This window comes from Pogona vitticeps, chromosome 7 (assembly GCF_051106095.1).
Source record: "Pogona vitticeps strain Pit_001003342236 chromosome 7, PviZW2.1, whole genome shotgun sequence".
Taxonomy (NCBI): Eukaryota; Metazoa; Chordata; class Lepidosauria; order Squamata; family Agamidae; genus Pogona; species Pogona vitticeps.
In genome coordinates this window covers 18,364,758-18,391,073 of record NC_135789.1, presented here as the reverse complement: position 1 = coordinate 18,391,073, position 26,316 = coordinate 18,364,758, and the positions used below count along the sequence as shown (strand labels likewise).

The following is a 26,316-nucleotide window of genomic DNA, read 5'->3' as shown; positions in this document are numbered from 1 at the left end:
GGCTCATCCATAAAACTGGAGCAAAACCATTGCTTTTTTACCCAGCCGAGGCTCTGCATGTGCCAGGATTTGGCCCTGATACCTGGGTTTTCCTCTCTTTTTTTCCCTACTGGCCATGGATGCCAACCAGGTGCCGAGTTCAATTTTTCTCACCCCTGAAAATCTCCAGAGTGAGTTTCCACCTGTCAGCAATTAAAAGGGAACTTTTTCCAAGCTCTTTTTCTCTAGAAATTAAGGGCTGGCGTGCCTTGCCGGGAGCTGATCTGCTGAATGAACCTGCGGAAGGCTGGCTGAGAGGTAAGTTTCCCCCTTTCCAGCGGTAGCTGAGCAGAGAAAGTAAAGGGAGCCACACTGTTGACTTTTCAAAACAGACCCTGACGGGGAGGCAAAGAAGCTGTCATTCCTCACTGGCTTCTCGGGTGGGGGGTCCAACAGGTGGTGCAGGTTTTTCACAGGTCATGGAAGAACCTTTGAAACCCGTTCGCCCCCGTGGGGAGAAGTTGGGTGAAGAGGATGCAGGCAAAAGATGGAGCCTTTGTATATTGGGGAGACAACTCGAGAGAAGTTGCCGTCTCTTTTCCAGGTGGTCGTCATTGCTGAAAAATAGGATCAAGGCAAAAATAAGTATATGTGTGTGCCTGTGAGCGTATGACAGGTACATGGGCGGTACAGGTGTGTGTATGAGAGAGGAAGTCATAGGGAAATTCTGTGTTTCAATTCTGCTCTGGACACACTCTTCATTGTCATATGCAAAAATCAATGGTAGATCTAGGAAGGGACCTTGAGGTCATCCGGACTGACCCGCTTGCCCAGTGTACGAACCTTGCAGCTAGAGAATTGGCTACCCAGCTTGTAGTGAAAAAGCCCTTGGCAAAGTTCTCAGCTCTCAAACAGATCTTATAATTCTGGTGTTTCTTCTCCTAACGTTGATCCTAAATCTGCCCTCTTTCTTTTCTCACCACATACTGGGAGCTGTCATCAGTGGAAGATGGTGACGATGCCTGTGCGTTTTTAAGACCCCCAAATTTTGAATTAAAACCAGGCCAGAAAAAGCTAGAGCAAGGCGGGAGGTTTTGGAAGACAGAAGGAACAGGCAAAGACAAAGTTAAGCGCTCTCCCCACCCATGGTGGCTGAGGACTCCCATTACAGAGGTCCGGTGCATCCGCTCCGGGTTCTAGTCCACACTAAAATAGATGAGACAGAATCTAGTTTGGGAGAGGATTCAGCCACATGGAGAGCTGCAGAGTGAAAAGTAAAACCTGGAATGGATTCAGAAGGCTCACAAAAATTGGAGTCTCTCTCTCTCCCCCCCCCGGTCTCATACGCACACACACACACAAAGGGGAAAAGGAGGAACTCAGACATTCACATAACTGCCTTAAAAAACAAACACACACACACCACAACCCAATCTCTCCATTTTGTGTATTTGTATGTGTGTTAAAGCTGTCGAGACACATGGCCTTCGCCACGCAGCTGGCTCTGGTGAGGACCGCCGTTTTGCTCCTTTCTCTCCGCTCATCAGGTAAGAGCAGAGGTGTGTGAAGAGTTCTCTCTCTTTTTGTGCTACCTTGAAAAATAAAATAGAATTTTTTTAAAAAAGCTCTTCTATATATATGGTGGGTGTTGATTCTGTGAGAGAAAGGTGACTTTTTCAAGAAGGCGATCTAAAGTATGAGTTCATTCTTTCAGTGTATGCCCTGCGTGGCATAATAATAAAAATATTTTCGGGGGGGGAGGACGACTACAACTTCCAGAATTCTCCCCATAAGGATACTGGGATTTGTAGTGTGCAGAAATAAATAAAATCTTGCTCTACACTTCACAATCTAGAACAGAGGCTCCCTCCATAGCAAAATCCACCTGTACAAAATTCTACATGTTTTTTAAATTATTATTTTTTTATTTTTTTGTGGTTTTTCGTAGCATTTGATGACAAGAGGTTGCTTTAGAAGACATATAAAAACAAAAGGATAGTAAACTGATCCTCCAAAAATCCAATTTTATGTCATTTTCTGATCTTTCCCCTGATTTCCCCCCTTGTGGCCTTCCCTAATCTGACCCCCACCAAAGACTAAACCCTAGATCTGACTCCGATTCCCATCATCCTTAATCTGTGTGAAAATAGGCCAGGAGAGGCAGACATGGGCTCCAGAGTAGGGTGGCTGCTTATACTTAACCAAGCAACAACCACCAAGAGAACCATGTGGTCGTCAACACAATTACAAACGCAGGAGAGGTGATACCTTTATTTTTAGACCAAAAATCAAATATTCATCACAAGCTTTCATGAATAAATTCACTTCCTCAGGATGAGCAAGCCTACAAATTTAGTATAAAAATTGCATTGTTGTTGCTGTTGTGAGCCATCAAGGGACTTGTGACTCATGGCAACCCCATGAATGAGTACTCTCCCAAATATCCCTTGCTTTTCTCCATCCTGAGGGTTTCATCTTCCAGCACTATCTCTTATTTCATTTCACACTGTCCCAGCCATCTAGTTGCCTCTGACTCACAGCGAACCTATGAATGAGCGGCCTCCAAAAATCTCCTGGCCTCCACAGCCCTGCTCAGCTCTTGCAAACTCAACAGTCATGGCTTCCTTTAGGGATTTGGTCCATCTCACATTGGGTCTTCCTCATTTCCTGCTTTCCACCTTTCCCAGCGCTATGATTATTATGAACCTACATGAGCTGATTTATAGGCACAGATATAAAAGTAGCAGATGACTTTAAAAATGGAACAGGTGTCCATCTCTCACCCAGGCAGGCAGGGCTGACTGTAATCAGGCAATCCATGTGCCTGCTGTAAAGTCTGCTCCCTAGATGATAGGTGACTCTAAGGATCTTGATCTCAGACCTGAGTGGTTCCTGAATCCTGATATGTAGGTTAGACTTCCATTAAAAAGGAGCCACTTTCGAAACAGGGACTCTCAAACAGAGGACTGTTCTGTGCAAAGGATGACCCACAACAACCCTGGCAAATTGAAGCCACCGGGAAAGGCCACCCCGCTTTGCCTGCCCACTAGGCCATGCTCCCTTTTAAAGAAAACGAGTCGTCATGATGGTCTCTTGCTTAACAACTGAGTGAGTCCTGGCAGGTAGGGAAGAATCGAGCCCCACTTTGTGAGGGGGACACCATGGACACACAAACACACACACACAAACACCGGTCACCCGATCTGATCATGCTTCCAAACCGCCCCTCTCCTCCGCCTCCTACAGCAGCCACGCGTGGCCCAGGGAAAATCCAAAGGCTCCCTCCCGGTGTGGCTGGCTGGTTGGCCCGGGTGGGTGAAAATTGGGCTCGGTGGGGAGCCTGTGTTCCACCCAGCAGGAACGGTGCAGAACCGATGCTGAGCTGTGATTAGAAAGGAAGTGGGGAGCTCGGGCAGTGCGTGCGCGCTGTCCTTTGAGATGATTCGCCCTCGCCTCCCCTTTTCCTGCTCCACCACTCTGTCGTTCCTCACCTTTGGTTGATGCTCAGAGAGAGAGAGAGAGAGAGAGAGAGAGAGAGAAGTGTTTTTTAAATTCTATTCTGGCCCTGTAAGCCAATCTAGTCTTCCTTCCCCACTGGGGAAGCGTCTGGGCCTCTGAGCTTGACCCCACCTGGGACACTTATTGGATTCATCTCCTCACCCCCTTGTTTTTGTTTTTTTATGAACCACCTTCCTCGCACGTAATACAGCTCTGTTTTCTTCTGCACCGGCTTCCTGGAAGCAGGAGGGAACAGCCTGTCCCTGTTTGCAAACGAGCGAAACAAGCCGTGGCTCTCCTGGCGTGTCCTGTTTCTTGGGACACTGGCCTTTGCCAGGCCCAGCTCCGGGGTGGGGTGGGGTGGGGAGACGTGGCATTTCAGGTGGCTTGGTAGGAGCGAGGAAGCAGAGACAAAACCCGGTGGGGGGGGGGATGGACTGAACCTGTCCAAACAGCCTGGCATCGCCCGTCACTTTCTCGAATGCTTCGTAGAGGAAGTTCTGGTGAAGCCACGGGGCAGGTTCCCCAGCCGGCTTGTGGCTCGGGCAGATGGGATATTGCTGCCCCACTCCGCCTGCCCCTTAGTGGCCCATCTGCATCAAAGATCTTGGCAGAGACAGAACCTGTCACCTTCCCGAGGTTTTTAGACATTTCCTTCTTGCATTCTGCATGTCCTTTACACCTGGACTCAGGGGGCCCCGCAACCACACTTAGATCGATAGATTTTTCAACCCCATGCCCTGCGGTTGTCATCCTGTTGTGCACGCTTGCGTGCTCAGCCGTGATGACCTCCGATGAAGTGGCAAAAGGTCCTGGGTGGAAGGCGGTCCAGCACGGAGTAAAGGTGATTGTTAATCCCAAGGGAGGCCTGCAGCCGAGAAATCAGAAGACGACGGAGACTCGGAAAGGGCAGCCATGAAGGAATTAGAAAAGGTCATCAAGTGGAAGGATCTGTCCCTGGAGGCCAAGATCATCCACACTCTTGTGTTTCTCCAGTCACCACGTCTGGGCGCGAAAGCTGGGGAGGAAAGAAAGCCGACCGGGGGGAAAAAAGGAATTGAAATGTGTGGCTGGAGAAGAGCTCTGTGGATACCCTTGGACGACCAGAAAGAGGAACAAGTGGGTCCTAGAGCCAATCAAGCCTCCACTTGCTCTGGAGGCAAAAACGTTGAAGGTGTTGGGAAAGGTGGGAGGCAGCAGGAAAAGAGGAAGACCCAACACGAGATGGACCAACTCCCTAAAAGAAACCATGACTTTTGAGTTTGCAAGAACTGGGCAGGGCTGTTGAGGACGGGACATTTTGGAGATCATTCCTTCCTTGGGTCGCCATAAGTCAGAGGCAACTTGACATCACATACCTGCAGGAACACCAAAGGTGGTCTGGAGGTGCACACCACTCATATGCAATGTGGCAAAGCTTGTGCCTGAAACTCCCAAAGGAAGCATTTGATCGAAGCCTTTTAGCGTTGACGGTGGCATCGTGGCCACTGGACACATAGAGAGATGAGCGGCAGGATTTCAACCAGTGTTTCTTGTGTTTTTCCCCCTTAGAGAACCCCCTCAAATAAATCTGTGAATCTCAAGGTACCCCTTACCTACAAAAAACACATACAGGCCCGTAACATGATCAGATTTCTTAGGAAAACATCAAAATAAACAGGTATGGGGAAAGGCTAGCTAGGAGCTTCCTGTTTGGACAGGAAATGGAAGATAGGTCTTCCTGCTTTGGCCTTTCTTCCAGGTGAGTCACACGAGGTTGATAAAGGCAACACGTCCCATCATCTCTGGACTGTGCGGAGAGTGCTCAAGGATGGTGGGACCTGGAGTCCGGCCAATGATCGGGAAAGCTTGCTTAAGATTAGTGGAGGGAATATAATTTATCTGGGTTGCTGCCCAACATCATATTGTCAAGCTAAGGAAAGTTTTGGGGTGTGAGAAGTGGATTTTTGCACAGGACTCCCAAGTTTCGTTTTGCTGGGTCTGTACTCCAAGCAAACACCCCAGGTCATCATTCCGGTGTCAAAATGTCCACCTTTCGTACTCAGCTGTCGTTGATAATGATTTCAAAAGGAATGAAATACTGTAAAACAAAAGGGTATTTTTAAAACGTCTCCAAAATTCGTTCTCGATATCCGTTCGTCTCCATCAGAGGCCACGTGCTTCTGGCAGACCCTTTGCAGCTCAGCATGAGTTTCGTCTCTCAGCTAGGCTGGCGTTGCCCGTGGCAGAGAAAGGAGATGTTTCACCCTGGGCGTAAACGGATGGCTATTTGGGGAAATGACTGAGAGCCTCTTGTGCCATGCTCGGCTTCCGGGAGTGTTGGGGGGTTGTGCCAAAGCATCCCCCGTGTTATGCAGCAAATATGTGTCGGGTGGCGTGGAATTGTTTGGAAACACAAAAAGCAGGATCTGTGTTGGTTCCAAAGAGTCACTCCTGCCTGGGCCCAACCGGTGGCGCTCAGCTGTTTTAATGTTCTCATTTCATGTCGCCCTCTGCTTTGGGGCCCTTAGCAATATCATGGGAGGTTTAACGTTTCCCCCTTGAGCAAACGGCCACTAATCCATCCATCTGTCTTCTTCACTGGCAAAGGAAAGCTCCGATCCTGGTGCCCCCTCCGCCTTGCTATTTAATCTCCCTGAATATGCAGACGTAAAGCATGTGTACTTTACACTAATGATCAGATTGATCTTGGCCCAGTCTTAAGCGGAAGATAATTATGAGTCAATGATTTTTGTTTTACAAGTGGGAAAATGGAGTCACACACTGGGAGTCCCCCAGGATGTAGGGGTACATCAGTGCCCCCCCTTTTTAAAGGAAAAATTGGATGCTGCTCTGTGCCGTCTGTGTTGCACTTACGGTGGCTGTTGCTGACTGGCCAGACTGCTGTGACATCAGAGAATGCTCGCTCGTGGCATGAAGAGTCCATGTGGCCACTGTTCAGAGAGGCACAGAGGGATTGCAGCAGCCCATACTCTGTGAGGGAAGGGAATGTTCACAGTTTGGCCGACTTCAGACTTGCTGATCAGTTTTGCCAGTCCCGTTTACAGACACAACCAAGGAAACATTTTCTAGGGTGATACATCTAGGATGATTGTTCAGGCGGTTAGGAAAAACATTGCCAAGGACTTGCTGAATACTGGCCGTTCTGGAGCCTGTCTTTTAGGTTTCATAAACAAGTTCATCCTGAGAGCTGTTTTGTATTTTGTTTTCAAGAGCAATCCATAGGGACAAGACTTTGGGAGTCTTGGTACTACAAATCCCATAGCTCTCTGTTTTGGGACCGCAACCTTACAAGGACCTAAATAGGGCTCACCTGGGCGAAAGGCCTGGAGGGGAAGGCTCTGAGACTGAGCTCGGCCTAACTCTACCTAAGCTTCCTGTTCCTGCCCCAGTGCAAGCTGGGACCTTGTTTTCTGAACAGGAAGCTAGGCCGAGCTAGACCTAGTTTTGCCCCCCAAGCCCTCCAGTTCAGGCCTGTCTCCCAGGTGAGCCACTTTTAGGTTCTGTGTAAGGTGTCAAGTGGAACTCTCAGATTTAGGGGTTTTGTTGTCCAAACTGTTAAAAATCCCATCCCCTGCCATCCATATTGAAAGCTATCTCTAAGCTAACTTGTTTGCACGTCTCTTTTATTTCTCAGGAGAGATGCCATTAATGCCCAAAATTGACTATTGTGTCAGTTTTTGGGCTAAAAACATTACGTGCTATTGGGATCTTCTGCCAGAGACACATTCCCCCATAACGTACACCCTCCATATTACAGAGTAAGTATATCTTTGGTATGAAAAAGGTCGTTAGGAACAGGTGGCTGATTAAAACAGTGGAAAGGTGCACTTCTGAAAGTCATTTGTTATGTCCTTGCATCCTAAGCCCCTCCCCAAAGTATCCTGTTATGAAAACTGGTTAAGCAACAAGTCCCGCTGTTTATTATACTGCCGAAAAGTAGCGAAATTACCTGCTGTTCTTTGCAAAAACAACATTGTTATGCCTTGTTACTATTATCAAGTAATATACCCATGTTGTTGTTTAGTCGTTTAGTCGTGTCCGACTCTTCGTGACCTCATGGACCAGCGCACGCCAGGCCCCCCTGTCTTCCACTGCCTCCCGGAGTTGGGTCAGATTCACAATAGTCACTTCGATGACACTGTCCAGCCATCTCGTCCTCTGTCATCCCCCTTCTCCTCTTGCCTTCACACTTTCCCAACGTCAGGGTCTTTTCCAGGGAGTCTTCTCTTCTCATGAGATGGCCAAAGTATTGGCGCCTCAGCGTCAGGATATAACCATATACTGTACTGGTATTACTTACAAACGTGTTATGTCCAAGGCCCGGCTGTGGTATTTGATGTCAATAATATAAATGAAGCACTGCCTCTTCATAAGGGATGGGAGTTTTATGATTTTGGGGCTACAAATCCCATCATTCCCCATTCTGGGTGATCCACCTAACTCACACTTAAATGTGTCTCTCCTGTGAGAAAAGGCCTTGACTGGAAGGATTTCAGTGTCAGCTAGGCCTAGTGCCACTCAGGCTCCTATTCCTGCCTCAGTGCAAACTGGGAGCGTTCTTTCTGAACCAGGAGCTAGGCCTAGCTTTTCAAGTCTTCCAGTTTAGGCCTCCCCCCACCCCACATTTGGGTGCCTGTAAGGTATTATAAATTAGGTTGAATTCCCCGATCGGAGAATTACAGGATGTGTATTCCAACAAATCAGAAAAGTCCATTCCTATTATTCATTTTGCAGACGACAAGGATGGAAAGATGTTGTGAAGACCAGCAGATGAACCAACATGTACAAAACGATGGATGGTGTCGAGAAAAGTTAGACAAGGAGACCCTCCCCCCAGCACCAAATACTAGAACCTGATTGAGGGGCGAAGGGGGAAGGACTTACTTGCTTTGTGTATAGCTAAACTGTGGAACTCCCTGCTATAGGATGGAGCCATGGCAACCCTGCTACAGGATGGAGCCATGGCGACCCATTCGGACAGCTTTAAAGGAGGAGGGAACACATTTTAAAGAGACTTGGACAAGCATTTGGAAGATGAAGCTGATCAACAATTAGTCATCGCAATATTAGCTCCAGAAGAAAAGGAGCGACGGCGTCAGGCCCCATCTATGCACCCCATCTGGCACTTAAGCATGGCTTTTTATTCTCAAGATCCCTCTGTGCTGATTCACATCCTGCCTACGCAGTTTTCCAGGGGCTTGTGTTGAACCAAGGTTGGTCCTTGTGGTCCTCAACCCCTCTTTGATCAATGTGGGCTTCTCGCCGGATGCTACGCTTTTCCTGGATCAAGAGCGTGGCTAAAGAAGTACTCAAGTGAAGGAATAAAAATCACGGAGTCATAAAAAACACACCTAATTCATAAAGGAGAATGCTTTGAGCCCGTAAAGAGAAACAAAGAAGGGAGTGTGTAGATGTGGCCTCGCTGATCTTCCCCAGTGACACAGAGGGACATTGCTCCCTTTATTCCGGAGCAAATACTGTGACTACTAATGGTTGATCAGCTTTATCTTTGATGAATTTCTCCAATTTTCCTTAAAATGTGTTGCATCCTCCTTTCAATTTGTAGCCATTGCTTCATCCAGTAGCAGAGAGTTCCACAGTTTAGCTATGAGCAGGAATAGATTGTCAGAAGCTGATCTCTGAAGGAAGAACAAGTGGGGAGAAGCTTGAGTGGCTCTAAAATGTGGACAACAAGTGAGGACAACCATTATAATAATAATAATAATAATAATCATCATCATCATCATCATCATCATCATCATCTTAGAACAGCACAGCTGGAACGGACCCCTAAGCATCATCCAGTGTCACCCCAGTCAAGGAGGCCCGGTGGGGGATTTGAACTCCCAGCCTCTGGTTCAGAGACCTCAACCCACTGAGCTATCCAGCTGTGTCCAAAGTCAGCTTAGCTAGTATGAGATCCAAACTCCGGTAGGAGAGAAATCACAAAGAAAAAGGTTAAAGAGATCTGTGTGGAAATGCCACCATTAAAATCAATTGTACTAGAAAAATGTTAGAATCATACCTGTTAACAACAGAATTGTCCTCTAAAACAAGGTGTGCCTTCTGTAATTTATTTTAGGGTAAAAGACTTGCATTTTTTTTTAAAAAATTGTGACTTAATTTTGATTTATTTAATTTTTTTAAGTAACTGATTACTGAATTGTGGAGAGGCTTGGAAGATTTACTGCAGACTGCTTTCTGTAGAACTTGTTCCTGTTAAGCAGAGACGAACCTCTCATTCCAGAGAATCTGGCCGATGCCGGCAAGATTTTGGCCGTCCCAGCCGGTGCGTTGCCAGGTGGGGAGAGCGCTCCTGCGGCGTTCCCGTGGAGAATCTATTTGCTTTCTACAAAATCCAGCTCACCGCAGAGAGCCAGGGGGTCCAAGTCCGCTCTCTGGAAAAATGCATTCAAGGGATGGCTGTCGGTAAGTGTGGAACCAAGAAGCGTGAGAAAGGCTGGGTGGCTCCAATTTCATAGTGGGGGAGAATCCGCTTCCTAAATTTTAAAAGGTTTTAAAAGATCTCTCCAAGCAGCTGCCGTCTGTCCCCCAGAAAAAGTTGCGATATCTTGGGGGGAGATCCTTTGATATTCAGCATGAAACCCAGAGGGGATCCTTTGCTTCCATAAAATGGGAGTCACCGCTTTCCAAGTAGAAAGGATGATGGGAAATTTACTTTTTAATTTATCGTAAACTGTCCCGTTAGAGCAGAAGCACTCCGTTGGGCGGTTTGACCACAAGTTAAAACATAGATTAAACAAATGATAACGGAAAGTTAAAACTCTAACGGCATAAAAACCAAATGGCGCCAGAGCTGGCTTTCCAAGGAGGTAAACAATCTGTCAACCAGGGCCGGGAGGACAGGTCTCCATGAAAAGCAGTGTTTTGAGTTAGAAGTTTTGAGTTAGGCATACCTCCTCTGGGAGGTGATTTCCTAAGGTTGGGGCCACTGTGGAGAAGGCCCTGCCTCTTGTCGAAGACTTTTGGGTCTCCCTCTGGATGGCCACCCCGAGAATCCTGGTCTGGGAAGATCTGGTGGGTCAGGCAGATGACACTGGGGAGAGACACTCCGACAAGCAATGTGGTCCCAAACTGTTGTGCTGTGCCACAGATCCAAAAGTGGCCACATGGTAGAAGGTTGCTCTAACCACTACACTACACACTCCTTGGAGTGTTCTACACTAAGTGGGAGAGATTGTGTGGGTTCCTCTCTTCCTATGTCCTCTTCTTCTTCCCATTCTACCTCCAAGTAAAACTGAGCTCACCGATGGTGAACGCCCTCCTGGCAAACCAGAGTCGCTGCTTTCAGCTGGAATGGAGCCTCCCGGGTGACGAAGTGGTGTCTGTCTCGGAGGCCCAGTACGAGATCCAGTACCGTGACGTGGCCGAGAAGTCCTGGGTGCAGGTAACGGGGTGGCTTCAGGGAACACGGGTCTTGTGACAGGGAGATCTAAGGAAGGGTAGCGAGAATTACTTCCAAATTTTATAATCACTCTTTTCCTTCAAGCTTGACCTGTTCGACAACGTAGGCAGGTAGGAGAATCTTGATGACACCATAAATCCACACAGCACGTCAAATCCAGGATGCATACAGTGAGGACAAGAAAGGACAGAGATAGACGGATGCCTATCAACGTTTTGGATAAGCACCTATCAGGGGTATTGGCAAATTTTTGGCTCTGAGTCTCAAGTCCTGAGTCACAGAACCATAGAAATCCATAGAAAAGTGAAGTTGGAAAGGAGCCTACAAGGCCATCCAGTCCAACCCCCTGCTCAACACAGGAATGCCATCAAAGCAGATCCACCAGGTGATCATTCAGGTTTTTCTTGAAGGCCTCCAGGATTAGAGCACTCACCAACTCCGGAGGTCACGGGTCCCGCTGTCGTACTGCTCCAAGAGTTAGGAAGTTTTTCCTGATATTCAACCGAAATCTGGCTTCCTTTAATTTGAGCTCATGGTTGTGTGTCCTGCACTCTGGGATGATCAAGAACAGATCCTGTCCCTCCTCTGTAGGACAGCCTTTCAAATATCTGAAAAGTGCTATCCTATCACCACTCCGTCTTCTTTTCTCCAGGCTAAACAATTCTTTCCGCCTTTCCTTATAAGGCTTGGTTTCCAGCCCCCTGATCATCCTTGTCGCCCTCCTCTGAACTTGTTCCAATTTGTTAGCATCCTTTTTGAAGTGTGGTGTCCAGAACTGGAACACAGGACTCAAGATGAGGCCTAACCCCTGCTGAATAGAGGGGGACTAGCATCTTGTCGGATATGGAAACTCTGCTTCTATTAATGCAGCCTAAAATTGCACTGGCCTTTTTTGTAGCCGCATCACACAGTTGGCTCATATTTAGCTTGTGATCTACGACAATTCCAAATATATACCTGGCATTAGCTCAGGTGTGGGTTGTTCTTCGCCTACCACTCCCATGAACTCTAGGCACACTAGACTATGGAAAGAGATGATGGGATTTGTAGTCTGAAAACACCTGGATGTTCACAATTGCCTGTACCTTTCTTCCTACGAAGGTCAATTTTACAGCAGCTGAGAATGGGCAGGCCTTTGCCAATATCTGTGGAGTTTCCCCCTTCACCAACTACTCTGTCCGGGTACGAGCCAAATACCTCCTCAGCCATTCCCTCCAAGGTGATGGGAATCCCTTCTGGAGCAACTGGAGCCCAGAAAGATATGTGAGAACCCTGCCTGCAGGTAAGGGAACTCAAATGCTTTGTAATTGAATTTTAATTGTTGTAAGCCACCCAGAGACCTTTGGGTAGAGTGGGCGGCATATAGATAGATAGATAGATAGATAGATAGATAGATAGATAGATAGATAGATAGATAGATAGATAGATAGATAGATAGATAGATAGATAGATAGATAGATAGATAGATAGATAGATAGATAGATAGATAGATAGATAGATAGATAGATAGATAGATAGATAGATCGGGACAACATATTCCATATTGCAAGGGGTTGGTGGTGGTCACTAATTTATCATTTAAATGCTTGTGGATGTAGCACAGTGGCATAAATCACAGAAGCAAATTGCCACTAATTAATAAGTCGCCACTTGCATGATGTCACCTGTGCACAGTGAGGAATAGAAGCAGCAACTCTTTAATTAGAGGCAACTTGTTGATGCAGTTCATGCCACTGCACTTAACACACGTGTAAATAACCAATAGGATTATGTAACTTTTTCTGAGCTCTGGGATTAAGGTAAAACTACAGCCTTTTGGGAGCACAGAAGAGAGTTCCCAAAAACTGCTGCTCTGCAGACATGCTCTGATCTCAGAATCACTTCAGACTGTTCCCCATCCCCGTTCCTCTGACCCACCCAAGGTCGATCTCTATGGCCCCAATACAGAAGAGGAGAGGGCTCTGATACTCCTCAGATTTTAACCCTCTTGTTTTGCTTTTATCTTCTGCTTCTTGCATACCTCCAATGGCAGTTCCCTCCCGAGGACCGGCGCTCTGGAGGAAGTTCGGAATCTCCGGTGCTGATGGGAAGAGAGATGTCATCCTCATGTGGAAGGTAAGAAAAGAAACAAAGCAAAGAAGGGTATGGAAATCTGATTGGGAGTCCCATGTCCTTTCCTCTTGCTTTTTTTCCCTATTTAGCCCTTAAAACCAAAGGAAGCCAACGGCGAGATCTTGATCTACTCTCTCTTCTCTCAGCGAAAGGGGGAGTCTGCTGGTCCACAATGTCTCACTCGAGAGTTGCAGTGCACTCTCCGACTCCTGATGGGAGCGGGTTATACTTTCTCCATTACCGCAAGAAACATAGCAGGTGTATCCCCTGTTACCAGTCTCATTGTCCTACCATCTGATGGCCAGGAAGGTAAGGCTTCCATGTCCACGTTCGTATCTAGTTACTTTGAGGAATAATGGGGGTATGATGCAATGAGTTGCTTTTCCTACATCAGTGGTTTAGACATCTGGCTGTAGAGCCAGAGGCTGGGAGTTCGATTACTCAGTCTGCCTCCCTGATAGAGGCTTGATTTGTTGATTATTTTGTTATTGTCTTCCTGCATTGAGCAGGGGGTTGGACGTGATGGCCTTGTAGGCCCCTTCCAACTTTACTTTCTGTGATTTCCGTGATTCTGTGACAAGGAACAGATCACTTTTTAGGAAATCAGTTACTTTTAATACATCATTTTCCAAGCTAGGATTTTGATTAAAGAGGAAATAAAGAGCTACTTTGAAATGGCTTAGCTATAACGGTAACCAACTGTTTGCAGAACCTTGGAAGAGCATGTGTTAAAAGTGCAGCCATAACCCTATTCCTTATTACATGATCATATAAGGGCAGTTATGTGCACATTTCCCCTCCTGTCAACAAGCTCTCCTTCATGTGCCTGGTTTTCAGACCGACCATGTAATAGGGGCATGCCAAAAGAGAGGAAAAATTCTAGATATATATATATTTCTAAATATGCAGAGACGAGTACTGACTAGTAGAGGGAGTCAGAGACCATGCTATGAACAGCATTAACTCGAGCAGAGGTCCCCAACCTTTTTGACACCACAGACCAGTTGAGCGTGGGGGGGGGCAGGGGGCTGTCTGTACGTATAAATATGTATGCAGGAGTATGTCTGTGCATATGTGTGGGTGTCTGTGCGTGCATGCGTCCATGCATGGGGGTGTGGGTTCATTATGATCCACATTTTCCAGCATCCATGGGGGGGGGCGGTGGAGTTGGAACTGATGTCCCACAGATACAGAGATCCTACTGTACTTGTTTCCAAACTCGGATAGCTGCAAATCATTTATCTTCTAGAACTATCCTCCACGTTCCCGGTTCTCGCGTCTCCAGCAACTGACCACAGCTTCCTCTTGCGGTGGTCCCTGCCTCATTTCCCGGAGATCAGATATGTTTTTGAATGGGGCAGGTTACCCAGGAAAAAGGGTGAAGACGTTTTCTGGCATGATCACTCCGGGAACACCAACCACATGGTAATTGCAGGTGAGTGTTGGACAGGGGTGGAAGCGGTATGGACAAAAATCTGATGGATGTCTCCCTGCTTTGTCCTTTCTGCCTTTGTTCCTTTATAATATTCCTTTAATATTCCCCAGCTTTACAGATTCAGTTGTCTTTCTCTGCAGAGGCAATCATGCCAGGAAATCTGTACAGCCTTAAGGTCTTTGTTCTCATACATGGCAACGTCTGGGCCTCCGGTTCTACCAGTGGTTATTCAAAGCAGACGGGTAAGTGGGGCCATCTTTCATTGTTCCCTGTTTTCACTGTTCAGACTCTTGCTGGACCCCTGTTTGTGCAAGTTCCATTTATTTGAAAAATAAATATTCCCACCCCCTTCTGAGGCTTCTACAAGTAACCCCTTTCATCATTGAGAACCCAGGCAGCTGGAGGACAGGAGAAGGAAGTCTTTAATGACCAGATGTTGGTGGATAAAAAGTCATCTCACTCTTTTCTTTTGTTTCTTTTTGTCCCAGCTCCACTTCGTGCACCGACTTTATATCCATCCCAGATCTGGAAAACCGAGGTGGCATTGCAGTGGGAGATGCTGCCACTGGAGGAACGGGGTGGCATGATCAGAAACTACACCCTATGTTACAAGGAAGAGGGGGAGAATGAGCGGGGTAAGGAGAGCGCAGGAGCTTCTTGGCGGATTATGTTCTGCTGTGGTTTGGTGACCAGCCAGAGATGGGTTGAAAAAGCTGAAATTATCTGTAGAATATCGTAGTGGGTACTGTATTTAGGGATGTGGTGGCGTTGCGGGTCAAACCGCAGAAGCCTCTGTGCTGCAAGGTCAGAAGACAAGTAGTCGTAAGATTGAAACCATGCAACGGAGTGAGCTCCCGTTGGTCGTCCCAGTTCCTGCCAACCTAGCCATTTGAAAGCATGTAAAAATACGAGTCGATAAATAGGGACCACCTCGGTGGGAAGGTCACGACATTCCATGTCTAGTTGCGCTGACCACGTGACCACGGAAACTGTCTTCGAACAAACACTGGCTCTACGGCTTGGAGACGTGGATGAGCACCACGCCCTAGAGTCGGACACGACTGGACTAAATGTCAAGGGGAACCTTTACTTTTATCTTACCCTATTTAACTCCTGGAGAATCTCACTTTGTTTTAATCCACTCAAGTTCCTGAAACTTATGGATGCAAAGACAGAGTAACCACAGGAGTTCAGTCCCAAGCCCCCTCATGGATGCTGAAAAAAGCAGAACACTATTTTAATAGTAAATGCTATACATAACATGGTACTCTCGCTTCCTTTAATGCCCAGTTGTGGTAACTCCATAATTTAAACTATATATGCTGGGTGTTTTTTCTTTTAATGTTTTGAGATCGTGGATAAGTGAATCAGTGGATACTGATCCTGTCAATAAGGGGGTCCTACTTGCTGGCTGTTTGTTTTTTCCAGGTCTGGGCCGCTAGCCTTCCCTATCCTTTCATTAATCATGATTTTCTTTGACAAGAAAAGTGAGTATCTGCTTCTGGAAACCTTGTACATGGGTCAGCTGCAAGGAGACCTCAGTGATCCACTGACAAACATGGCCATTTCTCAAACCAAAAGGTAGATTTTGGGTTATCCCCAGTTTGGATCATCTGGAAAGGGAAGAATGTGCATTTTTAATGATGGCTCCAGAAAGTCGGAAGGGCAGAAAAGTGGCCCTAGCACCCCCTGAACTCGTCCGCTCCTAAAAAGGCAGATCTCTGCCCCATTGACCTTACAGTAGGGCTGGGCCATCAATTCTTTTTTTTAAATTTATTTTATTTATTTCTATAACTATAACAAAGGCAAAATCATATACATAAAACATATAAACTCAAATACAATAATTGTGTTCCCGACGGGACCCCTCTTGCCATATTCTTCTTCTTCTTCTTCTTCTTCTTCTTCTTCTTCTTCTTTTCTTCTTCTTCTTCTTCTTAGATTCTTGATTTGGAGCTTTCCCTTTCCCCCTTATTAACACATATTCCAAAATTTTTCCCCATATTACATAAAAATTGTTATTTTTCAACTCTCCTTTCTTCATTTTTAAATTACAAGTTAATTTATCATTTATTGCTATATTCCATATTTCTTTATACCATTCTTCAATTTGTAATTCAGTCTTTAATTTCCATTGCCTAGCAATAATCAATCTAGCTGCTGTTATTAGATTCGTTATCAGTTCTTTAGTCATTTCGTCATATTCCACGTTCTCATATATTGATAACAGAGCAATCTCAGCTTTACATTCTATATCTTTTCCACACATATAGCTTAATTCTTTGAAGATTTGTTTCCAAAATCTTTGTACCTTTTCACATTCCCACCACATATGAAAGTATGTACCAACTTCTTTCTCACATTTCCAGCAGACATTCGGATGACTGGTATTAATTTTGTTTAATTTTACCGGTGTTAAATAACATCTTAAACTGAGTTTAAAGAAATTTTCCTTTATTCTTACCGACATAAATCTTAAAAACCTCATTTTCCATATCTTCCTCCATTCTTCTTCATTTATTATTTTCCCAATGTCTTGTTCCCACACCATTTTCAATCCCTCTTTCTCACTTTCTTCTTCCTCTAAATTAAGAAGTGAATAAATTTTACTCACTGTACCTTTTACTGAGTCAGTCATCTGAATGTCATATGAGAATAGAAATTGCTCATATTTTGTATGTTCTCTACCTTTATTATACAGTGGTGCCTCGCATAACGAGTGCCCCGGCCATCGCTTTTGCGATTGCACTACGATCTTGCCTATGGGGAAAAATCGCTTTGCGATTTTCCCCCATAGGCACCATTTTCCCCCAGCTGAGTGGCGGGAGCTTTGAAGCCCCACTGCTCAGCTGGGGGAAAATGTCGGCAGTGGGCTGCGGCCTCGGAAGGACCCCTAAGCCACCGTCCCCTGCCGACAATTCCCTTCCGAGCTCTCAAAGGGCCCCCTCCGATATTGGAGAAAGCCCTTTGAGAGCTCGGAAGGCTCTCAGCGGCAGCAGGGGAAGGGTACGGGGGTGTCGAAGGCTTCCAGGCCTTTGCCTGGAAGCCTTCCGGACACACCCCCACCCTGTCCCCGCCGCCGGCAGCCTCCCCGTGCCGCCTACCCCGGCCGTTCTCGGATAACTGGAAGTCCAAGAACTGCTGGGGAAAGCGGCGCGGGGAGGCTTCAAGCATCGGGGACAGGGTGGGGGTGGATCGGGAAGCTTGAAGCCTAGGTGTCCAAGAATGGCCGGGCTAGGCAGCGCAAGGAGGCTTTAAGCGGTAGGGACGGGGGGGATCGGGAAGCTTGAAGCCTACCCGCGCCGCTTACCCAGGCCATTCTCGGACTTCCAATTGGAACGGATTAACCGGTTTTCAATGCATTCCTATGGGAAACGGTGCTTCATATAACGATGTTTTCACATAACGGTTTTTTTTCCGGAAACAAATAACATCGTTATGCGAGGCACCACTGTATTTATTTACCCATTCTTTAGTCCATCTTTCTAGTTGTACATAATTCAACCACGAAATAGTCTTGTTTTGAAATATTTGTTTCATTTGATCTATCGATCTCATTTTATACAACCAATCTTTCAATCTAATCATTTTTTTTCTGTAAATAACTCTGCATACACCTTCATATTGGTAGGAAAATTTTCTATTTCTGTCACTAATCCAAATGGAGAGTATGATGAACATAAATTCTTTTTATACTTATACCATATATTTAACAATGTCTTTAAAAAAGGGTTATTAATTTCACTTATTTTATCTTTCTTGCCTTTACCAAATAAATATTTTTCTATATTTTCTTGTAATTCTGATTATTCCATTCCCCACCAAATTAGCCTTTCCGGATTATATATAATTTCACCAATGAACCTCAGTTGGTTAGCTAAATAATAGTTTCTTATATTTGGTAAACCTATACCACCTTTTTTGTTGTTTTATACCAATACTTTTAATTTATTCTAGATTTCTTCCCTTCATTACAATATTTGTTAACTAGTCCTTGCCAATATTTCAAATCATCCTCTGTTAACTGCATTGGTAACATTCTAAATAAAAAATTAATTTTTGGTAGAATTTTCATTTTTACCAATGCAATCTTTCCGAACCAAGATAACTTAAATTTACCATATTCCTGTAGTTTCTTATTAATTACTTCCTTTAGTTTATTATAATTATACTCCTTTATTTTTTGAATATTTTTTGCTAAATCTATTCCTAAGTATTTAATTGTTTTACATATTTTAAAATCATGTTTTTCAGCAAACCTTTCTTGTTCCATTCTACTATAATTAAACAACATTAATTCAGATTTTTGCCAATTTATGCTTAATCCGGTTATTCTTCCAATTTTTTCTAAGTGGGTTTTAATTTTGTCTATACATTCTGACGTATTTTTCACTGTCAATAAGGAATCATCCGCAAATAGATTAATCTTTGTCTTCTTTTCTCCCATACCTTCAATTAAATCATCATTCCTAATTACATTTGCCAACATTTCAATAACCAAGCAAAACAGAACTGGAGAAAGACGGCAACCTTGTCTAGTACCTCGGCCTAGAGCTATTTGTTCTGTCATCCCATCATTAAGTATTACTACAGAGGTATTCTCTAAATATAATTGATCTATTATCCCCCTAAGCTTCTTTCCAAAACCCCAACCCTTTAACAAGGTCTTTAGTGTTGGCCACTCCACACAGTCAAATGCTTTAAATATATCTAATGATAAGATGCCTGCCTTCAATTTATTTTTTTCAATATTGTATATGGTATTCAAGACCCTCCTAGTTAAGTTTTCCATTTGCCTACCTTTCAAGAAACCATTCTGATCCTCTTTAATATATTTTGTAAGAAATTTATTAATTCTATTTGCAAGTATTGCTGTAAATATCTTTACATCTTGATTAAGTAAAGAAATAGGTCTATATGAACTTGGGTCTGTTAGATCTTTATTAGGTTTTTGAATAAGAGTTATCAATGAATGTTTCCATGAATCTGGTATTCTCTCTCCTTCCAATATTTCATTATAGAGCACTTTCAGTTTAGGGATCAATATTGATTTAAAAGTTTTATAGTATTCTGAACATAATCCATCAAAACCTGGAGTTTTACCAAATTTTAGTTTATTAATAATCTCTATAATCTCTTCCTCTTTTATCTCTTTATCTAAGTCTTTTTTGTCATTCTCTGATATTTTACTCTTAACATTTTCTTTAATATAAGTTTCTATGTCTTCTTTTGATGCACTATTACATTTGTATAAATTTTGATAAAAATCTTGTATAATCTTTAATTTTTCTTTCATTAAAGTACAATTTTTTCCTGTTTTATCTTTAATCACACCAGTTATATTTTTTACTCTTTTAGTTTGGACCATTCTGGCTAAAAGTTTTGAATTTTTATTACTTTATTCAAAAAAATTCCTCTTGGCGTATATCAAGTCCCTCTGCACCTTTTCTAATTCTAAGCCTTCTAATACCTTTCTTTTAGCTTGTATCTCTAATAGTTTTTTATTATCTCTATCTATAAAATATTTAGTTTCTAAATCCTTTAATGATTCTTCAATTCTTTTTACATTTTCCTCTCTCAATCTTTTTAATCTACAGGATTCTCTTATAGCAATTCCTCTCATAACAACTTTCATGGTGTCCCATAACAGGCCTATTTTGTTTCCACCCACTTCATTAAATGACCATATTTCCAACCATTCTTAACTTTATCTACCACCTCTGTATGCTGAAAAATATTGGAGTCTATCCTCCATCTCCTAGCTTCTCTATAATCTTTCTTAACTTTCATTTCCATCACCATCAATGCATGATCTGTTATTTTTATCACATTAATATTCGTATCTACTACTTTTGAAATTAATTTTTTTGATATAAACATAAAATCTATTCTAGTGTAACTTTTATGTACAGCAGAATAATATGTAAACCTTCTTTCGTCTCCCTTCAATTCTCTCCATATATCTTTCAAATCGGTAGTATTTATTATCTTACTTAGGGGGGTATCCCTTTTATTCAATTCCTCTTTTTTATGTGTAGATTTATCTTTTAACTTGTCTAAGACCATATTGAAATCTCCTGCCATAATCACATATCCTTTCCTGACCTTTTCCATTTCTTTAATCACATGTTTGTAAAATTCTCCTTGGTTCATATTCGGTACATACACATTTACTAATGTATATTCTTCTTCCCCCATTTGACCTTGGATTATCAGATATCTACCATTACTATCTTTTATTACTGTACTTCTTTTACTACAAATTCACAATATTTAGGTATTAATATTGCTACCCCTCTAGATTTAGAAGTCCCAAATGTTTTTTCATATATATGTATATTTAAAATTTCAATTCATTGACTCCATCAATTCTATGCAGCCCCCCCCCGATCTCTTTTTGTGGCTGATGAGCTTCATTTTAGAGTCCTTTGCATCCGGACATAAGCTGCCCAGAAGCTGCTGGCCTTTGAGGGCGGGGGGGGGGCTTGAATGCAAGACCTGAAGACCATTCTGTTCTGGATCTTTTCTTTTTTTAAAAAAAGAGGAGCTTTAAAAGTGTGTGTGTGTTTCTTTTTTTGAAAAGGGATCAAATCATGCTCACATTGGGTTTTTAACCCACCCACAGACAAACATACACAGAACAGAATCGAGACAGTTGGTCAGGCTGCAGTGGGTCCCGGGGGGGGGAGGCACAATCCTTTTCCTTCTGCAACTATCCTTCCCCTTGCTCAATCTCGCATCGTCAGGAAACGGCCACCGCCCGCGGGAAGAGACATCCAAGTGATTCGCTCCGGCTTGTAGGACGAACGTCACTGACAAGAGAATGAGAGAAGGGAGGAAGGAGAAAGTGGAGATGAACAGGGGAAAGATATGAGGAAATGACCTCTCATTCCCTTCATTTCCTAAGAGATCATATACCTTTGTGGGTTGGAGTCCTGGCTGGACGTGAGTGCGAAAAGGGGCCATCAGAGATCACCCAGAGTTGATGTGTTGTTCCCCCAGGGTGTCCTCAGGCATGTTGCTTGTTGATCCCACAGCACCTCCAGGAAGAGGGATTTGGAAACCACTTCCATGTAAAGTAGGAACCCCCGTATCCATGGGATCATTATCCACTGATTCACTTATCCACAGTCTGAAAATATTTAAAATATGAAAAGAAAAATCCCCCACATTTTAATGATACATGTAAATATTTTTAACAATAAATATATACTTTAAAAATAGCATTCGCTATCATCTGCATTTTCCAGCATACACAAGGGGCCATGGAAGGGATCCCCCACAGAAACAGTATTACTGTATTTTAGACCGTGGGAAGAGACGCCGTGACTCAGAATGGACTTGATCGCTCCTATTTATTCCTTTCCTCCCCTCTAACAGCCGTGATTTTGGACAGCTCCATCCAGCGCTACGTCATTAGGGGCCTGGCCCCCGCCTCGATCGTGCACGTCTACCTCACGGTGGCCACCGAAGGAGGGAGCACTCGGGGATCTGTGCTGTCCGTCCGTACCAAGAGTGATGGTGAGGAGAAGAAGGGGTCCATCTAGAGCGAGGATCTGCCTTTTAGGGCGGCCAGCTACGGCATGGGAGACCTGGCTTCAAAACCACCTCCCTCCGCTGTGTCATGGTCTCTCAGTCTGACCAACCTCGCAGGGTTGGCATGAGGGTAAACAAGAGGAGTTAGAGTTCACTGAAGGCCAGGCTGGGTAGAAATGTTATTACGATGTACATCCATGGGAACAAAGGCGTCTTGGCTTGTTTAAATTATTTTCGATTGGTTTCCCCAAGTTAACTGCCCTCCTAAGTTAAACAAAAAAAGATCTGCAGGGTGGCCCTAGGCGACCACGTTATGAATTTTTACGGACAAAAGCTCTGTCCATCATACCACCTTCGGTCTGTTGGACGGTGACCCGTCTTATGGCCTCAGCTTGGCTGTGGAGGGTGGGAGAGGTCGTCCTGAACTTCTACAAGAGTCCCCGTTGGGAGAAACCTAGCGTACAATTAAAGAATTCTTCCTTCCTCCACTCCGTAGAATACGGCAAAGCCGAAGTCTTGATCTTGGCATTTTCTGTTGGGTTCCTCCTCCTCTTTGGATCGTTGGCCTGCGTCTACAGATATCGATGGTATGTTGTGGTGTCCTGTGTCTTCCATTCCAGAGGTGGGCAGAGTTCCATTTCTGGACTACAACTCCCAAAATCCCTTAGATGCCATGGCCGGTGGCTGGGAGTTGCAGACCTATATAGAATGGACTTTTGTCTCCCTTTCTTTTTCTTTTCTTATTTCAGGTGGCAAACTTTTTTTGTTTAAAAAATAAATAAACACTGATCCTCCCACTGGGCTGTGGCTGAATCTGAAAAAGGGGGCAGGAACAGGAAGACAAGAAGGTGGAGCATGTCGTTTTATAGGGTGGAGCTTAGATGCCATGGTGGGGAATATATTTCGGTAACAAGGAGGTGAAGAAGAAGGATGGGCTTTTTGTATAATTTTTTTGGACTACAAAACCCTATCGTTCTCCATTCTTGTTCTACCTGACAGATAGACAGCTGACGGTGGCTCACCTGGGAGAAAGGTCTCAACTTGGAAGGCTTTGAAGCTGAGCTTGGCCTAGCTTCCTGTTCGGGGGGGGGGGATTTCCCAGCTAGCACTGGGGCAGGAACAGGAAGCTTGAGTGGTGCTAGGCCTAGCTTGACCCCAGAGCCTTCCAAATTGAGGCCCTACTCCAAGGTGAGCCACATTTAGATGTGCGTGAGTCAGGCAGAACTCCCAGAATGGAGATTATGGGATTTGTAGCCTAAGAAATTAATATCTATCTGTCTGTCTGTCTGTCTGTCTGTCTGTCTGTCTGTCTGTCTGTCTGTCTGTCTGTCTGTCTGTCTGTCTGTCTGTCTGTCTGTCTACCTATCTCCATCCCAACATAAGGAATCTCATTAAATTACCCATTCTTGAGGAGACAGGCGGTCTTGAGAGACGGAGGTAGCCTGCAGAACATTCGTTTCTCATCTCTAGATTTCTGGATTTTGCTCTAAAAATACATAATTTTTCTAGAATGGGACAAGGACCTGCTTCCGTTGTGCAAAAATGACTCCGCGCAAAACGGGGGACTTTGCTTTTTTGCACACACAACAAACGCAGAAGGCCAGCCCGGCTGATCCCAAGAGATGCAAACAATCCTCCCAAAGCTCCCAGCTTCTCTAGGACGTTACCTACACACGCACGCACACACAAAGAGGAAGGGGGGAGAATTGTGTCTCTGAACTTTTAAACATATCTTTTTCACTCATGTTATTCCCTCTTCAGGCTTCAGAAATACCTGTGGCCAAAAGTTCCAGACCCAGGAAAAAGCAACATCGCTACCTGGATGCCACCGAAAATGTGTCTGGTTAGTACAAGGGTCTGTTTCCCTGCTCTTGTGAGTTTGTAGTGGGATTAGGTTTCGTTAACGGCTTTTCAGCCAGCTCAAGGATGCCCTTTTCAATGGCTGAGTCTCGAACAAAGAGCCAGAGACCTTCTAATGATCTGGAAAAGACTAAATGTGAAAACATACCTGGGTTCTTGATCTGCATCCCGCTGGCCACCACTGGTTCCCATCACTTTCTACATGCATGGATACTCTGACTTTTTTTTGGGGGGGGGGGAGGCTAAAATACTTGGAAGTTCAGAGGTAAAAATGCCCCTGCAAGGAGATATAGTTTATCACGAGCTGCCTGCCAGTCCTGCACCCTCAGCTCCATAAAGACAGCTTGAGACGATGCAAGCTGTTGATGTTACTCTGTAATTTAAAGTAGCTATCCAAGGTGCTGAACTTATTTGGAAAGTCAAGTTCAGCATCTTTGGTGGCCCTATCAAGTTCGGATTAAAACCTCGAGCGGTCAGCTGCACTAGTTCATCTTTTTCTATGCATACGGTCTCCTTTAACTGGGGTTAAAGCTCAGCCTGTGAATGGGAATATATTGTCAATGAAGGGGACTGGTTTATCCTAAAACATCCTATTTCCTTCTTCTCTTCACCCCCAATTTCCAGGACTTCCCCTCTCCTTGCACCAAGAAATGGAGTCAAGATTATCTCCATATGACCATCCGTGACCTCTTGAGGGTCCACCCATCCCAAGAGGGTGAGACAGACGCAAAAATGTTCGCAGAAAAACGGTGGATGGTGGAGGTTCCTGCCACTTTCTGGAAGATCAGCCCTATGCTAGGTAGCGAGGATCCCTCATGGAGGGATGGAGACCTGCCCCAGAAAGGCCTGCCTTCTGGCAACGAGGTGGACTACTCAAAGGTAATTGTAGTCCAAAAGAGTCACAATCCGGAACAAAGAAGCCTGTTTGATTCTCAGACTCTTTCCAAGTACCAAGATCCTAGAGACTCGCACCCTGGATCTGAGTTTGGCCATGGTCTCTGGCTTCAGAATTTGACCTATGAGACCCTGATGGATGGTGGGTTAGACAAGAGAACCTTGGAACCCAAAGGGGAGTTTCCATTCCTGGTGAGTCTCGTGACCCTAGAAGATCTTTATCCTGCTGGGAGCCTGCACAAGATTCCCCTTGAAAAATCCTAATACAGTGGTGCCTCACTTAGCGAGGTTAATCCGTTCCGGAAAAACCCTCGCTAAGTGATTTCATTGCTATCCGGAAATGAAAAGCCCATAGGAACATATTGAAACAGGTTTAATACGTTCCTATGGGCTTAAAACTTACCTTTAAGCGAAAAATCTCCATTGCGGCAGCCATTTTGGGTGCCTCGTAAGCGAGGCAAAACAGTGGTCGCCATTTTGTTTTTTGGCGGCCATTTTGGAACCGCCGATCAGCTGGGAAAAAATGGGGGCTTTGCGGCGATCGTGTCCCCGCAATCGTTGCAAAGAGATTTTTCCCCATAGGGGCCATCGCTAGGCGATCACTCCAGCGATGGCCCCAAACCCCTTGCTATGTGGATTCGTCGTTAAACAGTGCGCTCGCTATGCGGGGCACCACTGTATATATCACAGCATTCTTGCAAGACCTTAGATCTTGGCAAGTCTGAAGGTAGCTGACATTTTTCTGACCATTAAGTTCTGCCCACTTATCTGAAATCCACAGGGAGCTGAAGGAAGGCCCTCCAAAATTTCACAAGTAAACTAGCAGAGAATTGGTTTCAAGATAACATTTGTAGATAGTGGGAGGTTCTTTTCCCTTTCTTGTAACACGAGGAGTCTGTGGAGTCATCTGCAGAACTTGAAACCTCAGAGCAGACTGAACGAAGAGCTCCTTTGCGCAGGGCGTGGATAAACTGTGGAACTCACTGCCGCAAGATGAATTGACAATGGCCTGCAGGGCTGCCTCTCAGATAAATTCAGACCCAGTTGGACTAAAAGCCATTAAAAGCACCTTATTCAACCCAAGCTGCTGAATAACAGCTCAGATCTAAGATCTTGCAAAAGGCTTCGCTTTGGTCTAGCATGCACGGCTTTTGGACTATGCCAGCAAATTTCTGCAAATAACTCGAGCAATGCCAACCCCATCATGACAAGGAGCCAAAGTTTCTTAAAAGGTGTTGGAAGAGGTAGATCTGGTTGGGGAAAACCTACCACCTCTATCTTTTGTCGTCATTTTGTGAGACAGCCTCTTGGATGTCATGAGTTAACTGGGTGATGAAACCTGCTCCTTGTTGAGTATCCATTACAATACTGTTTTTTTTTTTTTAAATATGTGGTATTTGAGCTAAGCTTCCCTTTCAGCTGTAGGTTTACCAGTCAGAGGTGAGGAAAAGAGATCACTCTATAAGGCTTACTTAAACACTGATTTTAAAAAAAAGACTTCTAGAAATTTGCATGGTTTCCAGTTGCAACTGGACAGTTCTGTGTATAAAAGCCGTATTTTGCATCCCATGGA

General features: G+C 44.6%; 1 protein-coding gene across 1 annotated transcript; it reads left to right on the top strand.

Moving 5' to 3' along the window:
* The first annotated feature begins 1,415 nt into the window (after window positions 1–1,415).
* LOC110079290 (interleukin-6 receptor subunit beta) lies at window positions 1,416–26,316 on the top strand. The gene is made up of 14 exons (XM_078378885.1): window positions 1,416–1,526; window positions 7,115–7,238; window positions 9,728–9,909; window positions 10,734–10,888; window positions 12,008–12,188; window positions 12,939–13,021; window positions 13,108–13,327; window positions 14,268–14,453; window positions 14,594–14,695; window positions 14,942–15,088; window positions 21,834–21,974; window positions 22,486–22,576; window positions 23,751–23,832; window positions 24,474–26,316. The coding sequence occupies exons 1-14, from the start codon at window positions 1,460–1,462 to the stop codon at window positions 25,005–25,007; spliced, it is 2,295 nt and encodes a 764-aa protein (XP_078235011.1). The 5' UTR covers window positions 1,416–1,459; the 3' UTR covers window positions 25,008–26,316.

What these genes read in the sequence shown, in the direction of transcription:
- LOC110079290 (XM_078378885.1), top strand. Translation starts at nt 1,460, where the DNA reads ATGGCCTTCGCCACGCAGCTGGCTCTGGTGAGGACCGCCGTTTTGCTC. An exon ending in CAACCACATGGTAATTGCAG is followed by an intron (nt 14,454 to 14,593) that starts GTGAGTGTTGGA and finishes CTTTCTCTGCAG; the next exon opens with AGGCAATCATGCCAGGAAAT. An exon ending in AGAGGGGGAGAATGAGCGGG is followed by an intron (nt 15,089 to 21,833) that starts GTAAGGAGAGCG and finishes CCCCTCTAACAG; the next exon opens with CCGTGATTTTGGACAGCTCC.